At 33.3% G+C, this 22,486-nt stretch overlaps 1 protein-coding gene across 6 annotated transcripts; it reads left to right on the forward strand.

Annotated features, from left to right (window-relative positions):
* Window positions 1-7,712: 7,712 nt before the first annotated feature.
* Window positions 7,713-21,158, forward strand: LOC138334824 (methyltransferase-like protein 27). Of its 6 annotated transcripts, none has more exons than XM_069283586.1 (8): window positions 7,713-8,024; window positions 12,337-12,496; window positions 13,815-15,217; window positions 16,976-17,146; window positions 17,675-17,806; window positions 19,332-19,467; window positions 19,955-20,047; window positions 20,585-21,158. In XM_069283586.1, the coding sequence occupies exons 4-8, from the start codon at window positions 17,024-17,026 to the stop codon at window positions 20,767-20,769; spliced, it is 669 nt and encodes a 222-aa protein (XP_069139687.1). In that variant the 5' UTR covers window positions 7,713-8,024; window positions 12,337-12,496; window positions 13,815-15,217; window positions 16,976-17,023; the 3' UTR covers window positions 20,770-21,158. The 6 variants fall into 6 exon arrangements, with proteins under 6 accessions (XP_069139687.1, XP_069139685.1, XP_069139690.1 ...); XM_069283584.1 differs by having other exon boundaries at window positions 7,713-8,020; XM_069283589.1 differs by having other exon boundaries at window positions 7,713-8,020; window positions 13,815-13,906.
* Window positions 21,159-22,486: the final 1,328 nt, after the last annotated feature.

Below are 22,486 nucleotides of genomic sequence, written 5' to 3' on the forward strand. Positions count from 1 at the left end.
GCCGAAAGTGATGATATTGTATCGACCTGGCACTCTAGATATTCTAGGCGAGATGGGGCGTACATCACGCGATTATTTATCAATACGAGAAACTCAGTAAACTATACAAAAGGAACTTTGTTTTTTTACCAGTAAGGAGCTTTCCGTTTACAATTGTTTGCTTTATCAATGTTCGTCAGTGAGGTGAAACATACATAAAAGCGTCTTCGTGACGTTATACTAATGTTGTAAACAACGATGGACGAAACCACTAATAAAATTGCTATTTGATTTTTTTTCTATGTTTTTGTCAATTCTCAAAATGTGTAAACTGAAACAGAAACAAAACGACTATAACATTTTGGATTATTAGATAGACTATTATTAACCAGTTATCAGAACAATGTATTAAAATATTTATAAATGACGTTATCGTAAAACAAGAAGCCCATTGCCCTTAAACAAAGACATAAATAAGCATATATATATTGGCCTACAATGCCGTTGAAATCAATCAGAGATGATTTCAATTTAACCTTTTAATCAATGATTATTTGATTCCATTACATCAGTTTTATTTCCTATGAAAATTGAGCAAATAATGCTCTTGAACGTGTTTCCCTGTATAAGCTATGGAAAATTTGACTCTCTCTTCTAGGGAAAATTCAGACCCCAGGGCCATGAAATTAAGCCTTGAGACCTTTCAATATATGAAGAGTATTTCTTAAGAACAAAATCATATACTATTTATCAGCCAGTATCATTCAAGCATGTTTCGTACAGAAAACTTAGAAGTATACCGATTTAGGTCCTAGGTCCCAATTTTCGTAAAGGACCTGTTACACTAACCATTGAATTTTGCCCACGAACCAATTTAACAAAACCCAGTACTATGACAGAGAACCTGTAAGATACCTTTAAAAACTTCAAAAGGCCCCAGGGGCCTGTGCTAGGGAGGATTTAATGTTGCCATACCGAGGTGTACAACAGGGTTCACTTTTTAGGTCCAACACTATATCAAGTTAATATTCAAAATATTTAGCACAATTCTTAATTTTTGAAATAAAAAAAAAACTTACCTCAATAACAAAATCAACGTCGATCTCTGCTGCATGGTGGCTTGCTGCATATGCACAGTGCTCCATGAAAGAGGTGCCTTTGATTTCCACTTTCAAGACCAGATTTCGACATATTTTAGTTTAGATGTCGACATAGATAACTGAAAATTCGGTGTCACACCCGAGCATTATGATATTAGGAATTTTACACTATCACACGGCGGGTAACATTAGAACAATAGGAAACAATAGACACGTTCGCAGCAACCCCATAGCAACGGGTGATAGTGTATTTTTGACAGTGCAAAATATTAACCGTCCGAAAAAGATGCGCACTCGTTTCTTTTTTCGACGCCATCTTTGTTTTTTGAAGCGACACTTCAAAATTTATCTAGAGCTATTTAGCAATAGTTTTGCCAAATTAGTCTATTTATCAATATATTTTTATCATATTAAGGACGGAGCTTTCCGTTTACACCTTTTCGCTTACCGTCCAGCGCTATATGTGGGTTTTTAAGAACCCGTCGGTGATTAGGTGAACGGAAGACATGCGATTTCAAGCGTCTTCGTGACGTTGCTAATGTTGTAAACAGACGATGGGATGAAACCAAAATTTATTGAGATTTACAAAAAAGTGAAGATTTGAACAACCGCAAGAAACAATACAACAAGAATTTTCACTAAATGCTTATTGTGAGTATTCTTTTTTTATAATGCAATGATAGTTAGCGCTACTGAGTAGAAGCTGATATGCTTTTCTACTGCCGCCGGTGACTGTTCGACTTTTGCTAAAATCAGTTACAATGTTTCAATAGATTGCAAACATTTGAAAACTAGTTTTGTTGCTAGACTTTTGGTATAATAAAATAAATACTACCTGCATTAGAGGATGACAGTGCCTAGTGTCACCCTCTAATGCAGGTAGTATTTATATATCATTATACCTCAAGTGAGAATCCTGCATTCTGATTGGTCGAGACAGTGCAAAATATTAACGGCCTGAAAAAGTTGCGCACTCTTTTCTTTTTTCGACGCCATCTTTGTTTTTTGAAGCGACGCTTCAAAATTTATCTGGAGCTATTTAGTAACAGTTTTGCCAAATTAGTCATGTATTTGAACATGTATTTCCTCTTCATGATATTTAGCAACCCCTTTCCCGATACTCAATAGTCTTCTTGAATAATTTCGAAGAGAAAAGTGAAGGTTAATAATATCAATAGAAAAGAGAAAACTGCGCGTTTTACATTTTACTTATTATTTGAAAAATCTGACAAAAATGTACTCACAAATATTGGAAGGCTCACATTGATTCCAGTAAACCTGCAGCTCATCGACACATCTCGCTGCATGATGACGTCACAATAGATATTTGACGTCACGGATTTTTTTACGCTATATTAGAGTACGACCTGGACCCATTGGAATCTTATATCAATATGTGAAGTGATAGTGACGTCATTTTACATAATGTCACAATACAAGATTTCTATATTTGGGTACGACCTGGGGGTTAAATCTTATAGAAGGCGCAGCGATCTCCTATGATAGAGGTGTCTCGGTAACGTTATTCTATGTAAATCATCCAATATATGGAGAGTTGGAAAACTTTCTCAAAAACCGGAAACAGGAAGTCAACAGAAGATCCAGCATCGCGCAATATACGTTATTTAGTTTGTAACCGCAGTTACGTATTTTTTCAGAAAGTGAAAGTAGAAGTTTTCTATGTTCAATATTGTTTTTCTTGTTATAAACTCAATACCAGTAATTCAGCAAAGCTATTATTCTAATAAGTAATAGTTCTATAAATGGTTTCAAGCAGTACAGTTATTCAGCGTAGCCAATAAGCTATAAAAATAAAACACATGTCAATATCGATAAGACTGATGGGTCAGGGGAGATTACTCTTTCGCCGTTGGAAATCCTTTATTTAGATCTACCAGACATATTTCTATTTAATTGCACATTTAAAAATACAACAAACGAAAGAATGGATTAACTGATGCGCTCTCAGATAGTCTTTGCCTAAAATTATATTATCAACCTGGGATGATGTCACAATGCGTAGTTCGGAATTTTCTGGTGGATATCGTGTTGTATCGTGGCGGGAAAGGGTAGTTTCAGCCAATCAGGAGCGAGCAAAGCATACAGCCATATAATAATGCATAATATTAACCATTAAAAAAAGTCGTTTTCTTTTTTGGACGCCATCTTTGTTTTTTTTATACGACACTTCAGAATTTAAGTACGGAGCTTTCCGTTTACACCTTTTCGCTTACCGTCCAGGCGTTATTTATTGGTATTTATGAACCCGTCGGTGATTAGGTGAACAGAAGACATGCGATTATAAGCGTCTTCATGACGTTGCTTATGTTGTAAACAGACGACGGGACAAAACCAAATTTAATCGAGCTTTCACAAACGCAGGATGTAGTATGACCTACACCTCGGATGACGGTGACATCCTCGGAGTGACACTAGGCACTGTCACCATATAGTATAAAATTTAATGTCAAGGCATTTAAGTGGTATTGTTGCTTTAAAGTTACGAATTTGAATCAAAATAAAAAGGAATAGTGACTGATATCATTATAGTTTAAGGTTTTGATAACTTCTTGATTAGAACTTTTTTAATGACGTGGTGTCAGTGGCCCTCTGCTGGATTTGTTTGTAACGTATTTTGATGTTGAGATTCTTCGTAATGTAGGTTGTTGTTGTAATAGAATCTAATGTGTTGAGACTCAATTATCATATAATACATGTATGAACACTATTGTATATATGTATTTAACGCAGAAATTGAGCAGTGAACAGACACCAATCATGTAAGACATACATATGTTACCGATAATTACATGCACTATATATCACGTTACGCGTGTCACATTTTCTAGTCACCGCACATGTCGTAGTGTTCTGCCGAACATCATAGCTACATGTTGGTAGATCCTGCCTTCGACTGCCACTGGTTGAAGGGTCAATTGCACTCCATTGTGCTGCTAAATATTTGTCTATTGTTATTGACCCATATAACTGTTCGTATAATATCATGTAATCGTTTTCGTTCTGTTTGTCTTGATAAAGGGCAGTGTCTCGAAAATTTGACATTTTTTATCCACACGGTTAGAATTACTTCTCTATCCCATATATTCCTGTTGATATAATTTCTTTAACCCCGGAAATTACACGCATATAGACTCAAGGTCTCAGTGACATGTCTCGTTGGAATAATGACAGAAACAGAAACATAGTTAGGTATAGTACAATTTAAACAGTGACCCAAATTCAAATGAATGGAATATCAAGCATCACATCGTTTGCAATATATATAACATTGGCCCTTTTATTTCCTAGAACACATAAAACACAATTTCAATTTTGTGCCCGAACAAAATGAGCTGATGCATGATTTAGTTTGATGGCGGTATTGTTCAAATATTGAATATTAATAATGAAACTTTTACTGGATATAGATTTGCACGGTTTGCATATATTGATAAAGAACAGATTGTCGAGTTTTATTGGTGTAGTATATATCAAAATATATGCAACAATACATTACTTTTTTTTTACTTTTTGTTATCGTTACCGATATCTTCAAACTCCAAATTTTAGATTTTAACATATTTTATTGTGTAATTTTATATACAATGGGATTGGGCGCAAGTTTTCCAACTTATATGAAGCCCTCTCCCTACTTACAGTTTTTTGAGTTTTCAAACTCCAAAATGAATTATCATGCAAATGACATATATTGAAATCGTGATATAGTAACCATGGTTATAACATTTTATAATACCTCAAGTGAGAATTCTGCATTATGATTGGTCGAGAAATATTTGGTAAAGATAAAGATGCGCACTCTATCCTTTATTCGACGCCATCTTTATTTTTTGAAGCGACGCTTCAAAATTTATCTGAAGCTGTTCATTAATAGTTTTGCCAACTTATTATGTTTATCAATATCTCTTTTTTAATAAGATAAGTACGGAGCTTTCCGTTTACAAATTTTCGCTTACCGTCCAAGTGATATATGTTGATTTTTAATAATCCCGTCGGTGATTAGGTGAACGGAAGACACACGATTACAAGCGTTTTCGTGACGTTGTTAATAATGACAACACACGAGGGGAGACACACAAATTCTTTTAAATTTACAAAAACGTTAATGTTTTAACAAACGCAAGAGACAAGAAAACAAGATTATCTTACTGAATGCCTATTGTGAGTATTCTATTTTACAATACAATTGTAATAAGCGCTACTGAGTAGAAGCTGATATGCTATTTCCATGCCGACCGCGAGTTTTTGACTTTTGCTAAAATAAGTTAAAGTGTTTCAATAGATTGTAAATACTTAAAAACTAGTTTTGATACTAGACTTTTGGTATAATGAAATAAAAACTACCTGCATCAGATGGTGACAGTGTCTAGGGTCACCCCTCGGAATATCACTGTCACCCTCGGGTGACAGTAATATCCTCGGGGTGACACTAGCCACTGTCATCCTCTAATGCTGGTTGTAAAATTTAATGTCATGCCATTTGAGTGGTATTGTTGCTATAAAGTTACGAATTTGAATCAAAATAAGTGACTGATATCATTATGGTTAGAGGTTTGGATTACCTCTAGTGTCGAATGTTTTTATTTCTTAATGACGTGACGTTAGGCGCCCTCTGCTGGATTTTTATAATGCATTTTGATGTTGAGATACTTCGTAATGTAGGTTGTTATTGTAATATTGTAATATGATCTAATGTGTTGAGACTCAAATATCATATGATATGCACAATACCGTATATATGTGTTTCACGATGAAATTCAGTAGTAAACAGACACAAATTTATGTAAGAAAAACATATGTTACCGATAATTAAATGCACTACATATAAATTTCGCTACAAATTTAACGTCACACATGGCACATTTTCTAGTCATCGCACATCTTAGTGTTATGTCGAAGATCATGGCTACATGTTGGTAGATCTGGCCTTCGGCTGTGTAATGTCTTGGGTTCCGTCGACACTCAAAACACAACTCATGCAAATGGCGGTGATCTAACAACTAATTTATTCTAACAGTAAAACCCGAAAACCGAATACGGAGTTCCGGACGTAACACTTAAAGCGGACAACAACGTTAACCATGGTGTAGTGACAGCACATATTGAACTATAAATGTACACTACAGGCTGTCACTCGCCGAAGGGTTAATTGCACCCCATTGTGCTGCAAAATATTTGTCTATTTTCATTTTCCCAAATTACAGTTCGTATCATATTATGTAATCGTGTTCGTTCTGTGTGTCTTGATAAAGGGGCAGATCGCCTCGTAAATTTGACATTTTTGTCCAAACGTTTTGAATTACTTTGTCCCATATTTCATTTGAAGTAATTCGTATCCAACAGACTTACGTTTGGTTGGATCACGTGTCATCTGGATATCCTGTTAATATTACTTCTTTGACCCCGATAATAACATTCATATAGACTTAAGGTCTCAGTGACATATGCCTCGTTGGAATAATGACATTACCAAAAACATACTTAGGTATAGTACAATTTAAACAGTGACCAAAATTCAAATGAATTGAATAGTAACCATTACATCGTTTGCAATATATTACATTGTCCCTTTTATTTCCTAGAACATAAAACACTAGTTCATTTTTGTATCTGAACATAATGAGCTTATACGGATAATTTGATGCATGATTTAGTTTGATTGCGGTAATGTTCAAATATTGAATGGTTATAACGAAACATCACTCGATTTTGACTAAAATCCTTCATTTCTAAACTCTTTTAATTGACAAAGAATGCAAATACACGTGTAAAAAATTATTGATAATTGTAACTGTGATTGTCAGAAAGCAAGTATAATAATTTAAAAATCAAAACAATTTTAATATTTTTCTTTAAACAAGTTTCTGAATCATGTTACGGTAATGAATTGATTTGCTAAAATACCATTTAATATTCACTATATAATATTACAGATAAAGTTGAATTCGTCCTCAAAGTTTGTCAATGCACTTCTATATCTATCGTGGCAGATAGGTTTTGGTGGTTAGTTATGAAATTGCATTCCTAATGTCAACAAAATTTTGCTATCTCCCCGGTTCAGATATTTTTTATACTCCTCAGTCATCACACACCTACCTTTTTGTCCTGCTAAAGATTAAAGTTATATACATGTGAACATTCAAATCAGTAAGGCAGCTGTGTTTGCTCAGATTTCTATGAAATACAAATTAAACAATAGGATCTTAAATCTTGGCATACCCCTGATAAAAACGGGATGCCGTTTATTTAATAGATGTATTATCATAAGGAAATATTATTTGAAATTTCTTTATTTTTTTAGCAAAGGTAAGCGAAAATAACGCCAAGCTGGCCTTGTAAAAATAAGGCCAGGCACCAACCGATCTTTCTATGTATAGGGTGTGGCCCAGTAACAACACATAATTATGAAGGATTGCTCGATGTTTGTGTGGTGTCCTTACAAGTACAACAACTCCGGATGAATACGTGTATATGCGTTAATTTTTTTATCTATAGGCCTGTATGTACTGTAATGTATCTGACCGCGTTACTATCTTAATCTGATAGATGGCGCTGTGAGTATCGTCTATAAATACAGTGAACAATTCGTTATCTTCCTTTTCATACAATAGCTTGTGCTCGACACACACGTATCGAGCAACAAGCTGATTATAAAAGGATTCTGATTTTATGATATCGTTCTATGTTCTGTTTCTTTAGTTAAGTTTTTATATCATTATAAGTTCATCGGAACATATTTCATTGATATTACGAACACAAAAATAGTTTTAACATTATTGGTAAAAAATAGAAATTTACAAATTACAATCTCATAATTGGAACTCAAAAACCTACGAACGAGATTACATTTCGAAATTTGAAATAAAACAGAGAAGGCTAAATTTGAAATATTTTGGGGATGAACGGGGAGTCGGCTAATTCAGGTAGGTATGTGATTATGATATACTGTGCAATTATATTGGGTTATCATAGTATGCAAAAATAACGACTGCGTGTTAAGGACACTTTGGTAGAAATAAGTACTATCGATAAATTGGTCTTTTGATACTATGGATCCTATGTCCAGTCATACTGCTTATTTACTTTTCACAGAGTGTTCAACGCAGTAAATATTTTTGCATATAGAATCCAGATACATCACTCTATAAAACCATTCCAAGAAAGGCCTGTACCGTTGTGGTAGTTAATGATTTCATGTTTTACACAATCCAGTATCATATTGGTAAAAATTATAATATAAGGATGCATCTGGATTCTCATGTCACAAGCAATTTCTCATGCAGTATGCAGGGATTGTCGCAGGAAGTTTCGCAAATGCGTGCTTTTTCCGGAACAAACGTATCAGTGAATATTGTCTTGAGACTTTACAGATTAAGGACCTTTAAGAGGACGAGTTTGATAATGCTACTTAAAATTTGTTGATAGTTCTCAAGAACTGACAACGATTCGATTCTAAAGCTATGGTGGTAAATGGCACAACATAAACATAATACGTAACCCTTACGCTTTTTAGCAATTTTGGGCAATTTAAAGATAGATTTCGAATTGCAAATAAGACTTTGAGTTGACTACTATGTTTTGATATGGCTGGATTCGGCTAGGATTAGCTCAGGTCAACGTTTAACCTTGAAATTTAAAATCAGCATGTCACATTCGTAAATATGTGGTACTAAACATAGAGAAAACCTTTGTCAGTACTGAAATGTATCATTTTGATCAGATTATGTTAAGTATAGAATAAAATAGATATCATGTCCTCGTAGAGGTTTTGCTGGTACTACTTTTCATAAAGAATATTCAACTTAATAATTGTTTTCATAATTACTTATCTGACCTTAAAATGTGCATCCTATCTAGGATGAAAAATACATCAAGGTTAAGACTAAATCTAAAAATCGCTGAGTATACAATCTTCTAACCTTCTATCAGACAAACACAGATTAAGTGCACATGTCCGACTCTAACACAACCTTGTGTCCATTGAGACTGAAACTACCTGCGGCCGGTCAGTCACATTTATCGTTCTTAGCCTTTCCGATAGGTGGCGTAAGTGTGTTAGGTATATAATCTCGGATGACGTACAACTCTGTCTCTCTCTCAGATAACATAGGTTGAGTATGGGACAAATAAAACATGTTTGCTTTCTTCTTACATTGTAGTGATATTGTTAAGGGCACTTATCATGTCATAAAATATAACGTATACATTTATATTCACGTCCATATAGAAGGGAAAAGACATAGAATCATGAAAATATATCATGAAAGCAAAAAACTAAACGATTTTTCGTTATAAAATACTACCTACTGTATGGGGATATTGATTACTATTATTATTTCATTTCGCAGCCAACTCTATACTCTAAATCCCTTTCACACAAGACCTTTCAGATATTTTATACCTGACTTATCTTGAAAACGCTTAGCAGTTTGACAGCTGCTACGCTACTTCTTTATATATATATATATTCAATTAATCTTCTATAAGTCTTTGTTGTTACGATTATGATGCAATACTGTCATATTTGTTGTCCAATTCCTTCCTTCGCCGCTTCAAAGTTGTGTGGTACGATGTGCTATCAAACCATAAATACGGTCAGGTATTTTTGCTGACAGATTGTACTCGAATGAAGGTTTTTGGATCAGAGCCAAGATTTTAAGTCATGTTTTCTATGTCAAGGCTATGGCTATTTTAAGATCTTGTCCCGAAAATGAAAACACTATTCATTGTTCTATAAAATAAAATTGAAATGAAAATTAACTAAAATTTTGTGCAAAATGTCCCGTTCAAGTATACTAGAGTAGTAGTATAATTATTGCTGAGACCTTTCCACTGTTGATGTCGTTATTCTATCATCTATTGGACATCATGCTAAGTGTGGAATTAAAAGAAATTATCATAATTAATTACCCACAACAAAAAGTGACAGAAAGAAAATTAGAAAGGCGTCTGTGGTAGATAACTAAAATTCCAATCACTATGGCTATCTAATTAAAACAGGATCTGATATCAAACACATTAAATCGAAATTAATTTAAAGTTGAAAAAGGAATAGAATATTTGTCTAAAACCTATATCTAGTATCATTGCTTGTAATGTATTCTCGGACATCTATAAATACAACATTGTCTAATTAGAATTAAAACATGTGTCAGTTTTAAATCTGACATTTTTGTTAAGAAATAATAGAATAATGTTCTGACTCTAAATGCAGTTCTACATTAACAGAACTAATTTTGTAAATAAGAGTCATATTTACGAAAACTTTAATGAAAATTAGATTAAGGTCAAATGAGATAACTATGAGTAAGTGTGTACAGTATAATCTATTATTTGTTTTACGGCAGTCTAAATTCGGTAATCTTAACCTCGCTTTAACATATAGAGGACACGATTACGAAAGCATATGCCATGTGACCCAACAGTCCCATAAAGGAACCTACGTATATTGATAACGATGACCACTAAGGGTCCATCTCAAAAGACAAAATGATCTCATTAAAGTTGATAATCACTTGAAAAAAGTTAATTAGAAATGCCCAGTGATGTTGTTTATCAAGATATCTGAATTGCGTCACAAACAAGATCTAAGTCAAATCCAAATTGAACAAAAGGCGACAAAAATGAAAAACAAAAAAATAAATAAACCTTTACAAATATAAAATTTTGAAAAGTTTTAAAATGCCAGTTATGAAATAAAAAGAAAATAAACAAAAAATATGAATTCAATAAACAATGGGGCGATAGGTTGGTCAGGTGGAGAGTATACGTGAAATAATCAGTGTTCAGGAGTACAATGCAGATAACGGACTTAACTTTCAATATTTACATTTTGCACTGACATGGACTCAATAACCATGCTTTCTAGTATTATCATTATCAGTGTATAATGTTAGCACAACACGCGCGGCGATTCTATTGTTACGTGAATAGTCGATGGCGTAGCAACGTGGGATCATGACCCCACTTTTGGCGGGAACATATGAATGACTCGATTCCAATCAGCTGTTCAATCGAATTCGTTGACGATGACGGGAGAGAAAAAAATATGTGTATTTTAATAAAAAATATGCAACTGCCGTGGAATTAATAATAATAATTTACTTGAAACTGTAAATATAAGGAATAGATGTTTATTTTGTTGAGGTTTTTGTTCGCCGAGGTACATAATTTAACCATTATCAACCCCAATAACCTCAAAACCTATTCCTTAAATATATGATTGGATAAACATAGTCAAGTAAAACATGTTTATAACGAACCTCTAGAAACCAACGAAATCACTTCGTTATAAACATATTTCGTTATGTACAAATATATTACAGTCACCTTTCCGGGGAATGAAAATTGGATTTTTTAAACCATGAGTTTGTTATAAGTGTGTTTATTATAAACGTGTTTTACTGCAGTATAAAGTATGGCTGAATTTTGTAGGAAGGGATAGTAATATTATGGCATATTCTATAAGTGTTACATGTATTGCTTCATCTTTAACATTAACTTATGATAAAGATATTTCTAATTCGTGAAGAAATACATTGTATCAACATACCCACTCGGTATAGAACTATGCTACATTTTTTGTATTTGTGTATGGCCATTTGATGACATGTGCCGAATTCTGACGTTATGTTTTATCAGGCTGATGATATTAGGGTTCGTTATTTATATTCTGGCCTGTTTTATATACACCTAAGCGAACCAACTTCAAACCCCAGAAGACAATAATTGTGAATTGGTTGACTGGGCTTACCTACCAAATTTAGTCGCCTTTTACGATCATGCATTAGGGGATACAAGTACGATTCCAACGTCCTACCTGTAGGACCGCCATCAATAAGAATCGATTGGCAGAATAAATTTCAAGTGGATCAGTATTTTGAAACCACTATTTATAATCAAAAGTTAAAACATTTATTATGTAACAAAACAAACCTATAAGGCATTAATTAGTCATCGCAGGTTCAGAGACATCAATATAACAGATGCGTTTATTCATAAACAAACAAAAAAATGTTGATAATGAATAATATGGTGATGTTTCACATGCAGTATTTTCATGTTTTACTCGTTATATGTAACATACGTTTACTGAAAGATCTTAATGAGGGTCAGGGTTTTACTTATGCCCGTTACTATAACAACCTAGACACCGTTATTTTATCAAGGAATGTATGTATAGAGGTGGAAATGCTAATTCATGTTTATTAATCAAATTCAAAATCAATTTTCATTTCAGCAACTGGAAAAATTTGGAGATCTGGGTACCAAAAGACAATGGATATAGATAACATTCGTTTTGATGGTACACCTCCCGAAAAAGTTTTATGTAGAAAATACTGGACAGTTCTAAAGCCAACAATGTGGGTTTTGGATTTACCAAACAGAGCGATGCAAAGGTGAGTATGGTATTGCGTTTCGATTAAAGATGCTCCACCACCGACAGAGCATAAATGGTATTAATCATTTGAACAATAATTGGTGTTTAATCGTGTATATATATGCCTAATTAACACAAAAAATAACATAAGATAATTTACTTCGCCTTTGATGCATGCGTAAACATTACTTCCTTCCATTTAGGATATAGTGCCACGAAATTTTTTCGGGATGCAATTAATTATTTTTCATATTTTTAACTTGAAGTAAAATTAGAAGCTCCAACTTTTCAAGGGTGGTAATGGTGCAAAGTAAGTAACTTTTATAACTGAAGAAAAATACTAATTCGTCTGGTCCTGTTTTTAAAAATACCATTTGTCAGCGGTGGAGCATCTTTAAGGATAGTGGTGTGATTGGTGAAAGAGTACCTGCTATCAATGTTGCATGATTGTCAGATGCGATTTTCTTTAAAAAACATTCATTGGAAGTGTACCAATGCATCACACTCTACATCCTCGATACTCTAGGGGTGCCGATCACTTACGATCTCTACACCTCTGGATTATCTCATAGTAAAATTAGAGGCACCTCAGCGGAAAACAGCTGAACCAATCACAGGCCCGCAAAGATTTCCTTTGAAGACTACAGAGAGAGTGACGCCTAACATCAAAGCCACAGAGCCAACCATAGTGTACCGTTATACGGCTCTGTTGATGTGCACCAAAGGACCAAATTACCTGTTCTGTTCTGTTGTCTCCCATTTTACTATGAAGTAGTCCAGGGGGTAGATATCGTAAGAGATCAGAAGCCCTGGAGTTTCGAGGATGTACACTCCATTACTAGTCCATCGCTTACCCTTCTGAACTAAAAGTTTTGACCAATACAGCATAACTTGTCAAAACTATCATTTTTCTTAACCAGTCTCTGTGTATTCCGGATCAATAATTTGGCATTTTTCTTTTTAGTTTGTAGTAATTAAAACCTGTATAATCCGGAAACCTGTTGATACTGGCTATATACGCTGGCTCTGGTTACATCCAGTTTAGACAAGTGACATTGTAATTCAAATACATTTGTTTTTACCATTTCTTAAATTATGAATGTCATAATTTTTACTGGTGATGCATGATCAGTTGATCTTTGTCAGTACAGTCTGACTGAAATTAATGAGGACAATTTCATTTTTTAAATTACAAAAATGATATCTAGAAAAACACATAATCTATTATCATACAATTTGTTTTCAAATTTCAATTTAATACTTTTTGGGAATATTGCACATAAACACATAAGTATACAAAATACTATTCGATTGTTATCAAATATGATTAATTTCAGTAAACGTAGTGAAAACGATGAATATACAGTAATACAGGCCACCATACCTATTTTTCTGCTCTGTCAAGATACACAGATTGTTATGTCACTGGGTAAGTGCTTAATGAGTAAGTTAACCTTTACCGACATGATGCATGACTTTACGTTTTTGAATGAAAGGGGCATAGCTTTATCGTCAAGATAAAAGCGGACATTATTTAAATAGACTCTGAAAGAGGATTAAAAGGAGAAGTTACGTATTTTACCCTCTATCGTGGTATGGTTCCTCAACTGTGATTTTGCATAATTTGTGTTTACAGACATTACTCAAACTGCTATATAATATAAAATAGCTTTCAATCTGATTTCAGCATACCACATTAAATTGTTATGTAAGAAATATGAGAGTTTGTCCAACTTGATTAGAATTCAGTTGGTCTTCGACAAACAAAATAACATAAACTATTAATTGTGTAGACACAGTCGTTGTTTCCGTGTTGTAAAACCATAAATATACATTATCGTATATATTACTGGAAACACTGTCTAATCAGCTAACAATGAAAACTTATATAAAAAATACTTTTAACCATCTTGACCACGAATGTATGTATGATTCTGTAATGCTATACGGTATATAGGTGATATGCTCTCTTAGGATATTGCGTAATAAGAAAATCAAATCATTAGTTCATAACAACAAGAATCTCCCAACATAAAATACACACTATTCCACATGCTCAAAGTCATATCCAAATATCAACCTTTAATTTATAGTGCATATGATCGCCATCAGTAGTGTTGACTTTAATAGCGTTACATTACCATGTATTGAATATGAATATATCAAATATATCTAATATGACAGTGGGGACATTTCATTTCATTTTATTGGTTTAAAGGTATATTGACTAAATCAACAAGAATTTCATGTTGTTGCTCGCGTTTTTAAAATTCGAATTGCATCATTCTGCTGTTTCGTCCTTCGTCTAATACTTAAAGCTAAAACTGATAGTCGACTTAAACCTAATATTGACAAAACTAAAATTAATCAAATGCGTTTAACACATTTAAGAAGAAAAACGAAAACAATCGATGATTAAAAATCCGAAAATTAAGATTTCCATCCATTTCCATTTCCAACTCATATTGCATATATTAAATAACTCTAAATATATGTATTTGTGTGACAAGCAGCTAACGTGAAATATATATACACTACTTACAGGGTATATTCTGACAACAAAGTGTTGTTATTTCACCATACTAGCCTCACACGTGGTAAAATGGGTTGGGCAATTTTCTGCAATTTGATTGGTCAATACATGCAACAGATGTTTACAGTGTTAATAAATAACAAGGTGACTGCCTAACTTGTGTTTTAGAAGATTACAGATTCGGAAGGATACATATCACTGTATTAGGTAAGATCCTTCACAATTAACATTGAGTTAAAGTTATTTTCTTTTCCTGGTATCGGAAGGTGAAATATATATACCATTTAATAGAAATAACTAGGTCTTAAATAGAATCATTCTGATTACATGTTCGCAGTGACCACAAAAACTTCAAATATCTAGAATAAAAGGGTGACTGTTACGACATACGGGTACTGACAGAGAAATCAATACAGACATATTAAGGTGTTAGACTGACAAGAGAGTTCGTAGCGGTCAAAAGTTCATGTATCATTATACGTCAAATGTTGTACTTTCATAGCATTTTGTCTGTTATTGTCTACTTACGGCTTGTTTATGAATGACTGTGCTCATATCATTGTACTCTCTATCGTATAGGCGTACAGGCTGTGGTGATCTAGATTGTATTATCTACGATACAATGAATAGAAAGATAGGTGTAAATAGATATATTTAATTTCTATCAAAACTATAAAATAAATACTAAATGGCGAAAATCAATTAAAACATATCATATAAATACTAATTAAGAATTAAATCATAAAAAACGAAAAGATACTAATGATGACAACAGTTTCACTGTTCATTCAAAGTTTTGCTTAAAGTATTTTAGAATTAATATTTCTTTAGGTATTATTTCATCTTTTAATTAATTCTTTTTCATTTAAACACTTTAGTTCAAATATAAAAATTAGCTAATGAGTATTCCTCAAAATACATTTTGAAACGCTCCTTTTGCATAATTTGGGTCGTTTGAGATAAAAGGTTCGAGTCCGGTTGAAACCGGATTTTAGTTGGACTATAAAAAGGCGACAGGTTTGGTTTGTCTTCACAAGATCCAGTAGATACCAAGCTGAACACATCCTAGCAACTTTACAGCAGACGACACCTGTTGGCTCAGTTTTCATCAGTCGCTTTCAACCTTTAAACTTCAGGTATTGATTTAGGAAATTTTAAGTTCAATGCTAGATGCATGTTGTTGATTCATTTCTCAAGCTTTCATGTTTGATTTTCAAAAATGATTAACTTTTCCTATATTTTTATTTTAGAATTGATTTGTTTTCTTTTAATTATTATTTTTTAATTTTGACCGATATGTTGAGATGTTCAGACGTAAGTTTAATTAAAGTGAACAGTCGGGCAAGTCGGTAAAAATGGTGTGAATGTATCCAGTATAATTTCTTATGAAATAGAAAAATAAAACTTCTCGTCAAAATATGTCTGCGTGCGAAGAAATTAATTAATACTAAATACTAAAATTTCCTCCCGGCTGACTATGTCCGTGGTTACATTTCCACGCAGTCTCGCTTTCAATGCTTTCAACTTTTCTTTATTTCAATGGTCAGAACTGGGAAAGGTAAGCAGAACTTGACCGTCGTGTTAATATGCGAGAACTTTTGGAAGGCCAATGAACGCATTTAGCCTGGTTTTCTTTGCCCGACTATTCACTTTAAAGAATCTTCATGAGCATGCTTTGATAGTTTTATTTTTTTATTTCGAGATGAAAGCTATTGTTTCGTACATATTCAATAATATCGATTATTAGGCTGTACATTTTAACTGCAAATGTATTAATAAGGTTCAAAATTTCATAGTGAACAGTACATAACCTTCATAATATTGCAAGGTATAGACAAATTCAAATCAGGAACATCCATACCTGTTGCTAATAGCAGTTGATAGAAGCGCGTTGCATACGGTAGCTTATAAAATGCAACATAAGTAATGCATTACTACAATATGTAAACTTTTATATGTTTGCAGACGTAATCCTGTTCCTAAATCTACACACTCACTACCTTGTAGAACGAAATGGAGACCCTAAGCTCAGACGATCACACAGCCTACCACACCAACGCCAAGGTTTTCAATGGCAACATGGAGAAACATGAAATCAAGGAGTACTACTCCAAGTGGGCACATCAGTATGAAAAGGTAAGACATATAGTTGAAATTCACAAAATTATTTCTGTCGAAACACACATATATATTTTTTCTCAATTTTACTAATTTTGTTAATAGGTTAATTTCTTTAAACATGAAACTAATGGTAGTGAAAATGTAGTTCTTTTAAGTTTGAAATGGCAGATTAAAAGAACAGAATAAATATTTAGTAGATCTTAGACTCTATTGAGTTGAATACGATTTCCCATTTAACATTTTCGTGTTAGAGGAGGCACCACCATCCTTGCGGCCATATTTGACGACTCGTTAAATACTTAATCCAGGGTTCTCAAGTGATTAAAGTTAACGATTAATTAGAAAGTCGTTAAGTATTATTTTCAACAGCAGTTAACGACATCGTTAAATTAACTGTCATTGACTTAAAAATAAAAAAATAAAGTCAATTGATCAACATTATGTGAAAACTATGTATGTGTTTCCATAGCACCAGAATGTAAAACCTATCAAATAAAACACTTTCGTCTCTATAGCTATACGAACTGATTATTCTAAATTTAGGACCTGGCTCCTGGAAGATACAACGGTCCCATGATGGCCGCAGAGACATGCTCACACTGTTTTAATGAAACAGACAGACAAAATGTCCGCATTCTCGACGTTGCAGCCGGAACTGGAACAGTAGGAGAGCAGGTACGTGTTATTAAAAATGTTTACCACAAAGAAATTAGAAATTGCCATTCAAACAATACTTTTAATATTGATACCAGGCTGTGCATGGCATATAAAAATGTTTTGTTTTCATCAGATGGTATTGGCTAGTATTTAATGTCACATATACATTTTTTTACATAAATACACGATGTTTTTTTATACTGTCACCTATATTTGTGAACTCTGTATACGATTAACCATATACTTGTAAGTAGTTCCTTTCAACTTTATAGGTATTCATGTCCTCACTGTACAAATATTTTCCATAACATGATCTTTGTATCTGGGAAATCTCTTATTTTTATGTGTCAAGGCTGAGTAAAATCACGGGGATAATGAGATAGAGAATCTTAATAGATGTCAATAGTAAAGGAATGAGAGAAAACCAATAACAAGTTTCTTCATCAAAATTCAAAATCAGTGGCTCAGTCACAGCTGGTTAATATAATACATATGGAGAAAATTAAAACGTTCATTATAAAATTTTAATTAATATTGCATCAACCCATATATTATCTTTTACACAACATCCAATAAACTTCATTTTTTTAACATCCATGTCTAAACGCGTTTATGATTCAGTCGGTGCTTCTATCGCCGTGGTGAAAATACATTTCATCTGCTTGGTTTATTAATATCCTTTTAGATAGTTAAATGGAGAAACGTCAATTTTAAGTAACCCTTAATCAGTTAAAGTCGCAAACGTAACACGGAATCGAACTATTGTTAATTAAATGATGACTACTGCCTTTACTTATCTACATGCACACCCGTCTTATCGTGTTGATTTCTCCTTTTGTGTATTTTCGTTCCACAAAAAGCTTTGTTTTGACAAACGAAAATAATATGTATAACTCAAAGCTATGTAGTTTTCTATTGATGATAACTCAGTATGGTAAGATCGTTACCTCGTATCATAATAGGAACAAATGGTAATGGATAAAGATTTCTTTCATACCTACGGGTGTAATACTGGCTGGTCTAGGGCAATACACTCACGCCGCCTGAGGCTTTATTGTATGGCATGAAAATTAAAACGTTCATTATAAAATTTTAATTAATATTGCATCAACCCATATATTATCTTTTACACAACATCCAATAAACTTCATTTTTTTAACATCCATGTCTAAACGCGTTAATGATTCAGTCGGTGCTTCTATCGCCGTGGTGAAAATACATTTCATCTGCTTGGTTTATTAATATCCTTTTAGATAGTTAAATGGAGAGACGCCAATTTTCACATTCATGTCTAAACGGATTTAAAATTTATATATATAATCATTATTAGAAAAGACATATACGATACATTTATAATGCGATATTTAAAAAACACTTCACATATGCCTGTTTTCAGGTTTACAGTTCAAATTGAATCCTAACAAAGTGGTAAAAACAGTTTCGACTCAATATCATGACATCTGAGGTATTCTATTTTCATATCGTGTTCACTGTCTTTAAATGTTGAGAAGATAAAACTATCACAGTATAATTTCCTTTGTAGCTTTATAAAAAGGGCTTTAATGATATCCACGCACTGGACCCATCGGAGGGAATGTTAGAAGTAGCAAAGTCAAAGAATATATACACCAGATTTCTTTGTGAATACCTCTCAGAAGAGAAACTCCCAGTCGAAGACGGTATGCACATTATTTAAAGTTATTAAATTACAAAATTTATTGTAATTTCGGTACCAGTTTATTGTAATTACGCTACAAGTTAATATTGTTATTATGGTACAAGTTAATTGTAATTACGGTACAAGTTTCTTGTAATTACAGTACACGTTTATTGTAATTACGGTACACGTTTATTGTAATTACGGTACAAGTTTATTGTAATTACGATACAAATTTATTGTAATTACGGTACAAGTTTAGGTACACGTTTATTGTAATTATGGTACAAGTTTATAGTAATTACTATACAAATTTACGAACAAAAAGTCCAACTGATATCTCTTTCGCTATTCTGCGTCTGAGAGATACTTCCTGGTAACACTCAGACATGGCAAGGATTTAGTTTCTAACTCCTTCATTTCCTTGCTTGCGTGCAGATTTAAATAGGCATTGACAATATCCCGTAATTACATAAATAGATAATCTTAACATTTTATATGATATCTAGGTTATTACAACTGCGTCACGTCATCAGGCGGAATGGGTGATGGCCATATCCCTTGTGAGGCGCTCTATGAAATCATCCGTATCGTAAAACCAGGTGAGATTTTGATTCATAAGGCTACACACATGTCTCTACAGAAACAATAGCAGAAATTATAATAAGCATGTGTTTTATTAAATCCAGGTGGCATATGTACATACATTAATAATTATATGTAAATAATTTATTGTCGTTTGTAACGGGTATTCCCATTGTCTTAGATATATGTTTACCTGCCAATAACGGAAAACATGACGTCGGCGTTTGTAACGTTAGCTGATACAATGGCATAACGATCGCATAGAAAATATCATCAATGGTCATCAATGGAATGCAGACTGAAATATGATTATTATTTAGAGTACACGTTATTCGTCATAACATTAGAAAATTATTAAAGTTAAGCCTCAAAATAGTTTACAAAACGAGCATAAAAACAGCGGTACATGTATGCGCAAGTGAATCACCGCCACCAAATTAAAGTTTTTAAGTTCTACGAACGTCTATATGGGAAACTTACAATGCTTCGATAATATCTATAATTTCGTGAATTCAAAAAATATGGCTAACAAAGGTCTTCTTTGTGTTCTACAGGTGGTTGTGTGGTGATCGTAATGAGGGAGGAATACATCTACAACGTACCCGAGTATAAAGACAGACTAGAGCCACTCATGGATAAACTGGAGGCAGCAGGAAAGTGGACCAAGGTCGAAAGGCGCGTCGTCCCCAACTACGCATTTAAAAAGAGCGGGCTCATCTTCGTGTACAAAGTACTGTGATGACGATGCTGGTAATGAAAGAATATCTGTTTGTAACTGTTGTTAACAGTTTTCTACAACTATGAGATTATCTTGGACTCTGTTAGACATTGTAGACTGCAAAATACGTGGTTTGGTTGTAGTGTTGACAGCACCATTAATGGGCTTTCAATTAAAAAGGAATTGTAATCTCCATTTACATTACTTCAGCCTTCAAAGGACAAATAACTACATGTGTATACTTTGTGGATATTATGTATAAACCCAATTCAGAGGTTGATAGATCTTGTTTGTACATAGTGTATTATTTGCTGTAAATATTTATGTTCATGGTATATTATCATGTCTTTCATGTAAACAACGTTACTTTTATCTACTTGTTGAATAAAATAAATCGAACTTCAATATTACATATTGTTTTGCATTCTTCTTTAAATAATAAAGGTAATAAAATGCTTCCAATAATCAAGAAACAATTCTTGTTTGACAATGTGGCAATATTACATATGTATATTATCACATGATCCGCCTGATTCCCAGTAATTTTGCCCGTGTAATATGATTGCATATGTCACTAGTGTAATATGACCTCTCCGCGGTTTTCATTGGCTGGAAATTCATTGTGACGTCAAGACAGAAACAATTAAATGACGTCAAGATTTCAAGGACGGCGGGACGAATGGTGGTCTCCGCTTGATTTTCGCAATACATTTTGACATGAGATTTTTCGAAATGTAGGTTGTTGTAGTTATTGATAAAAATAATCTTAGATTTGTGTTCATTTCATATGCGATTTTATGAAACTCCCCTCGAAAATTTTAATTTTTGCTCGCCAAGGATCGCAAAGTAAAAACTTTTTAGATTCGTTTCATAAACTCCCATATGAATTGAACACTATTTAAGATCCCATATTTATGTCAAATAGAAAATAATTTTACATTCTTCAACATTATGTCGATTGTCTTTTGGTTAGCTACAAAGCAACACAGTACGTAATGCATCGATAACTTCGCATTGGTAATAGTAAACTGAAATCGATACGTCCATTCTATATTCTAGACGGTCTTGGTCAATCATTATGCAAAGCGTGCCCTCTTTCTGACAATGTTTTCATTGGCTAAATTAATTAAAAACTTTTACATTTACTATGGAGATCACTGTCCCTCCTGGCCGTGGAAGATCACTACAGTATTGTTACAAAATATGTTTCCAAAGAATGTTAAAGGACTACAGACGAATGATACCTCACCATGTGAAAGACTTACTCGCCTTCTGGCCACGTTATCTGAATTTGCAGATTAATCTGCAATATAAGCCAATACATATTCGTTTAATAACTATATAGGGACAACATTTCTGCAATGTCGACAACAATATTCAAGCCAGATGTTGGCAGAAAAAAACTCTCATTAAATGATGCTTACAAAATCAAATTAAGGATGAATGACTATGAGTAATATGAAGTACGTCTTTTATAGGGACTGCTGAGCATTTCAAGTAAGCCTTAATCAGTTAATGTCGCAAACGTAACACGGAATCGAACTATTGTTAATTAAATGATTACTACAGCCTTTGCTTATCTACATGCACACCCGTCTTATCGTGTTGATTTCTCCTTTTGGGTATTTTCGTTCCACAAAAAGCTTTGTTTTGACAAACGAAAAAAATATGTACAACTCATAGCTCATAGTTTTCTATTGATGATACATTTTGTAAGTCAGTATGCCTTAGTATTATT

Source organism: Argopecten irradians, chromosome 11 (genome assembly GCF_041381155.1).
Source record: "Argopecten irradians isolate NY chromosome 11, Ai_NY, whole genome shotgun sequence".
Taxonomy (NCBI): domain Eukaryota; kingdom Metazoa; phylum Mollusca; class Bivalvia; order Pectinida; family Pectinidae; genus Argopecten; species Argopecten irradians.

What these genes read in the sequence shown, in the direction of transcription:
- LOC138334824 (XM_069283586.1), top strand. Translation starts at nt 17,024, where the DNA reads ATGGAGACCCTAAGCTCAGACGATCACACAGCCTACCACACCAACGCC. An exon ending in GGGCACATCAGTATGAAAAG is followed by an intron (nt 17,147 to 17,674) that starts GTAAGACATATA and finishes TTCTAAATTTAG; the next exon opens with GACCTGGCTCCTGGAAGATA. An exon ending in CTGGAACAGTAGGAGAGCAG is followed by an intron (nt 17,807 to 19,331) that starts GTACGTGTTATT and finishes TTTCCTTTGTAG; the next exon opens with CTTTATAAAAAGGGCTTTAA.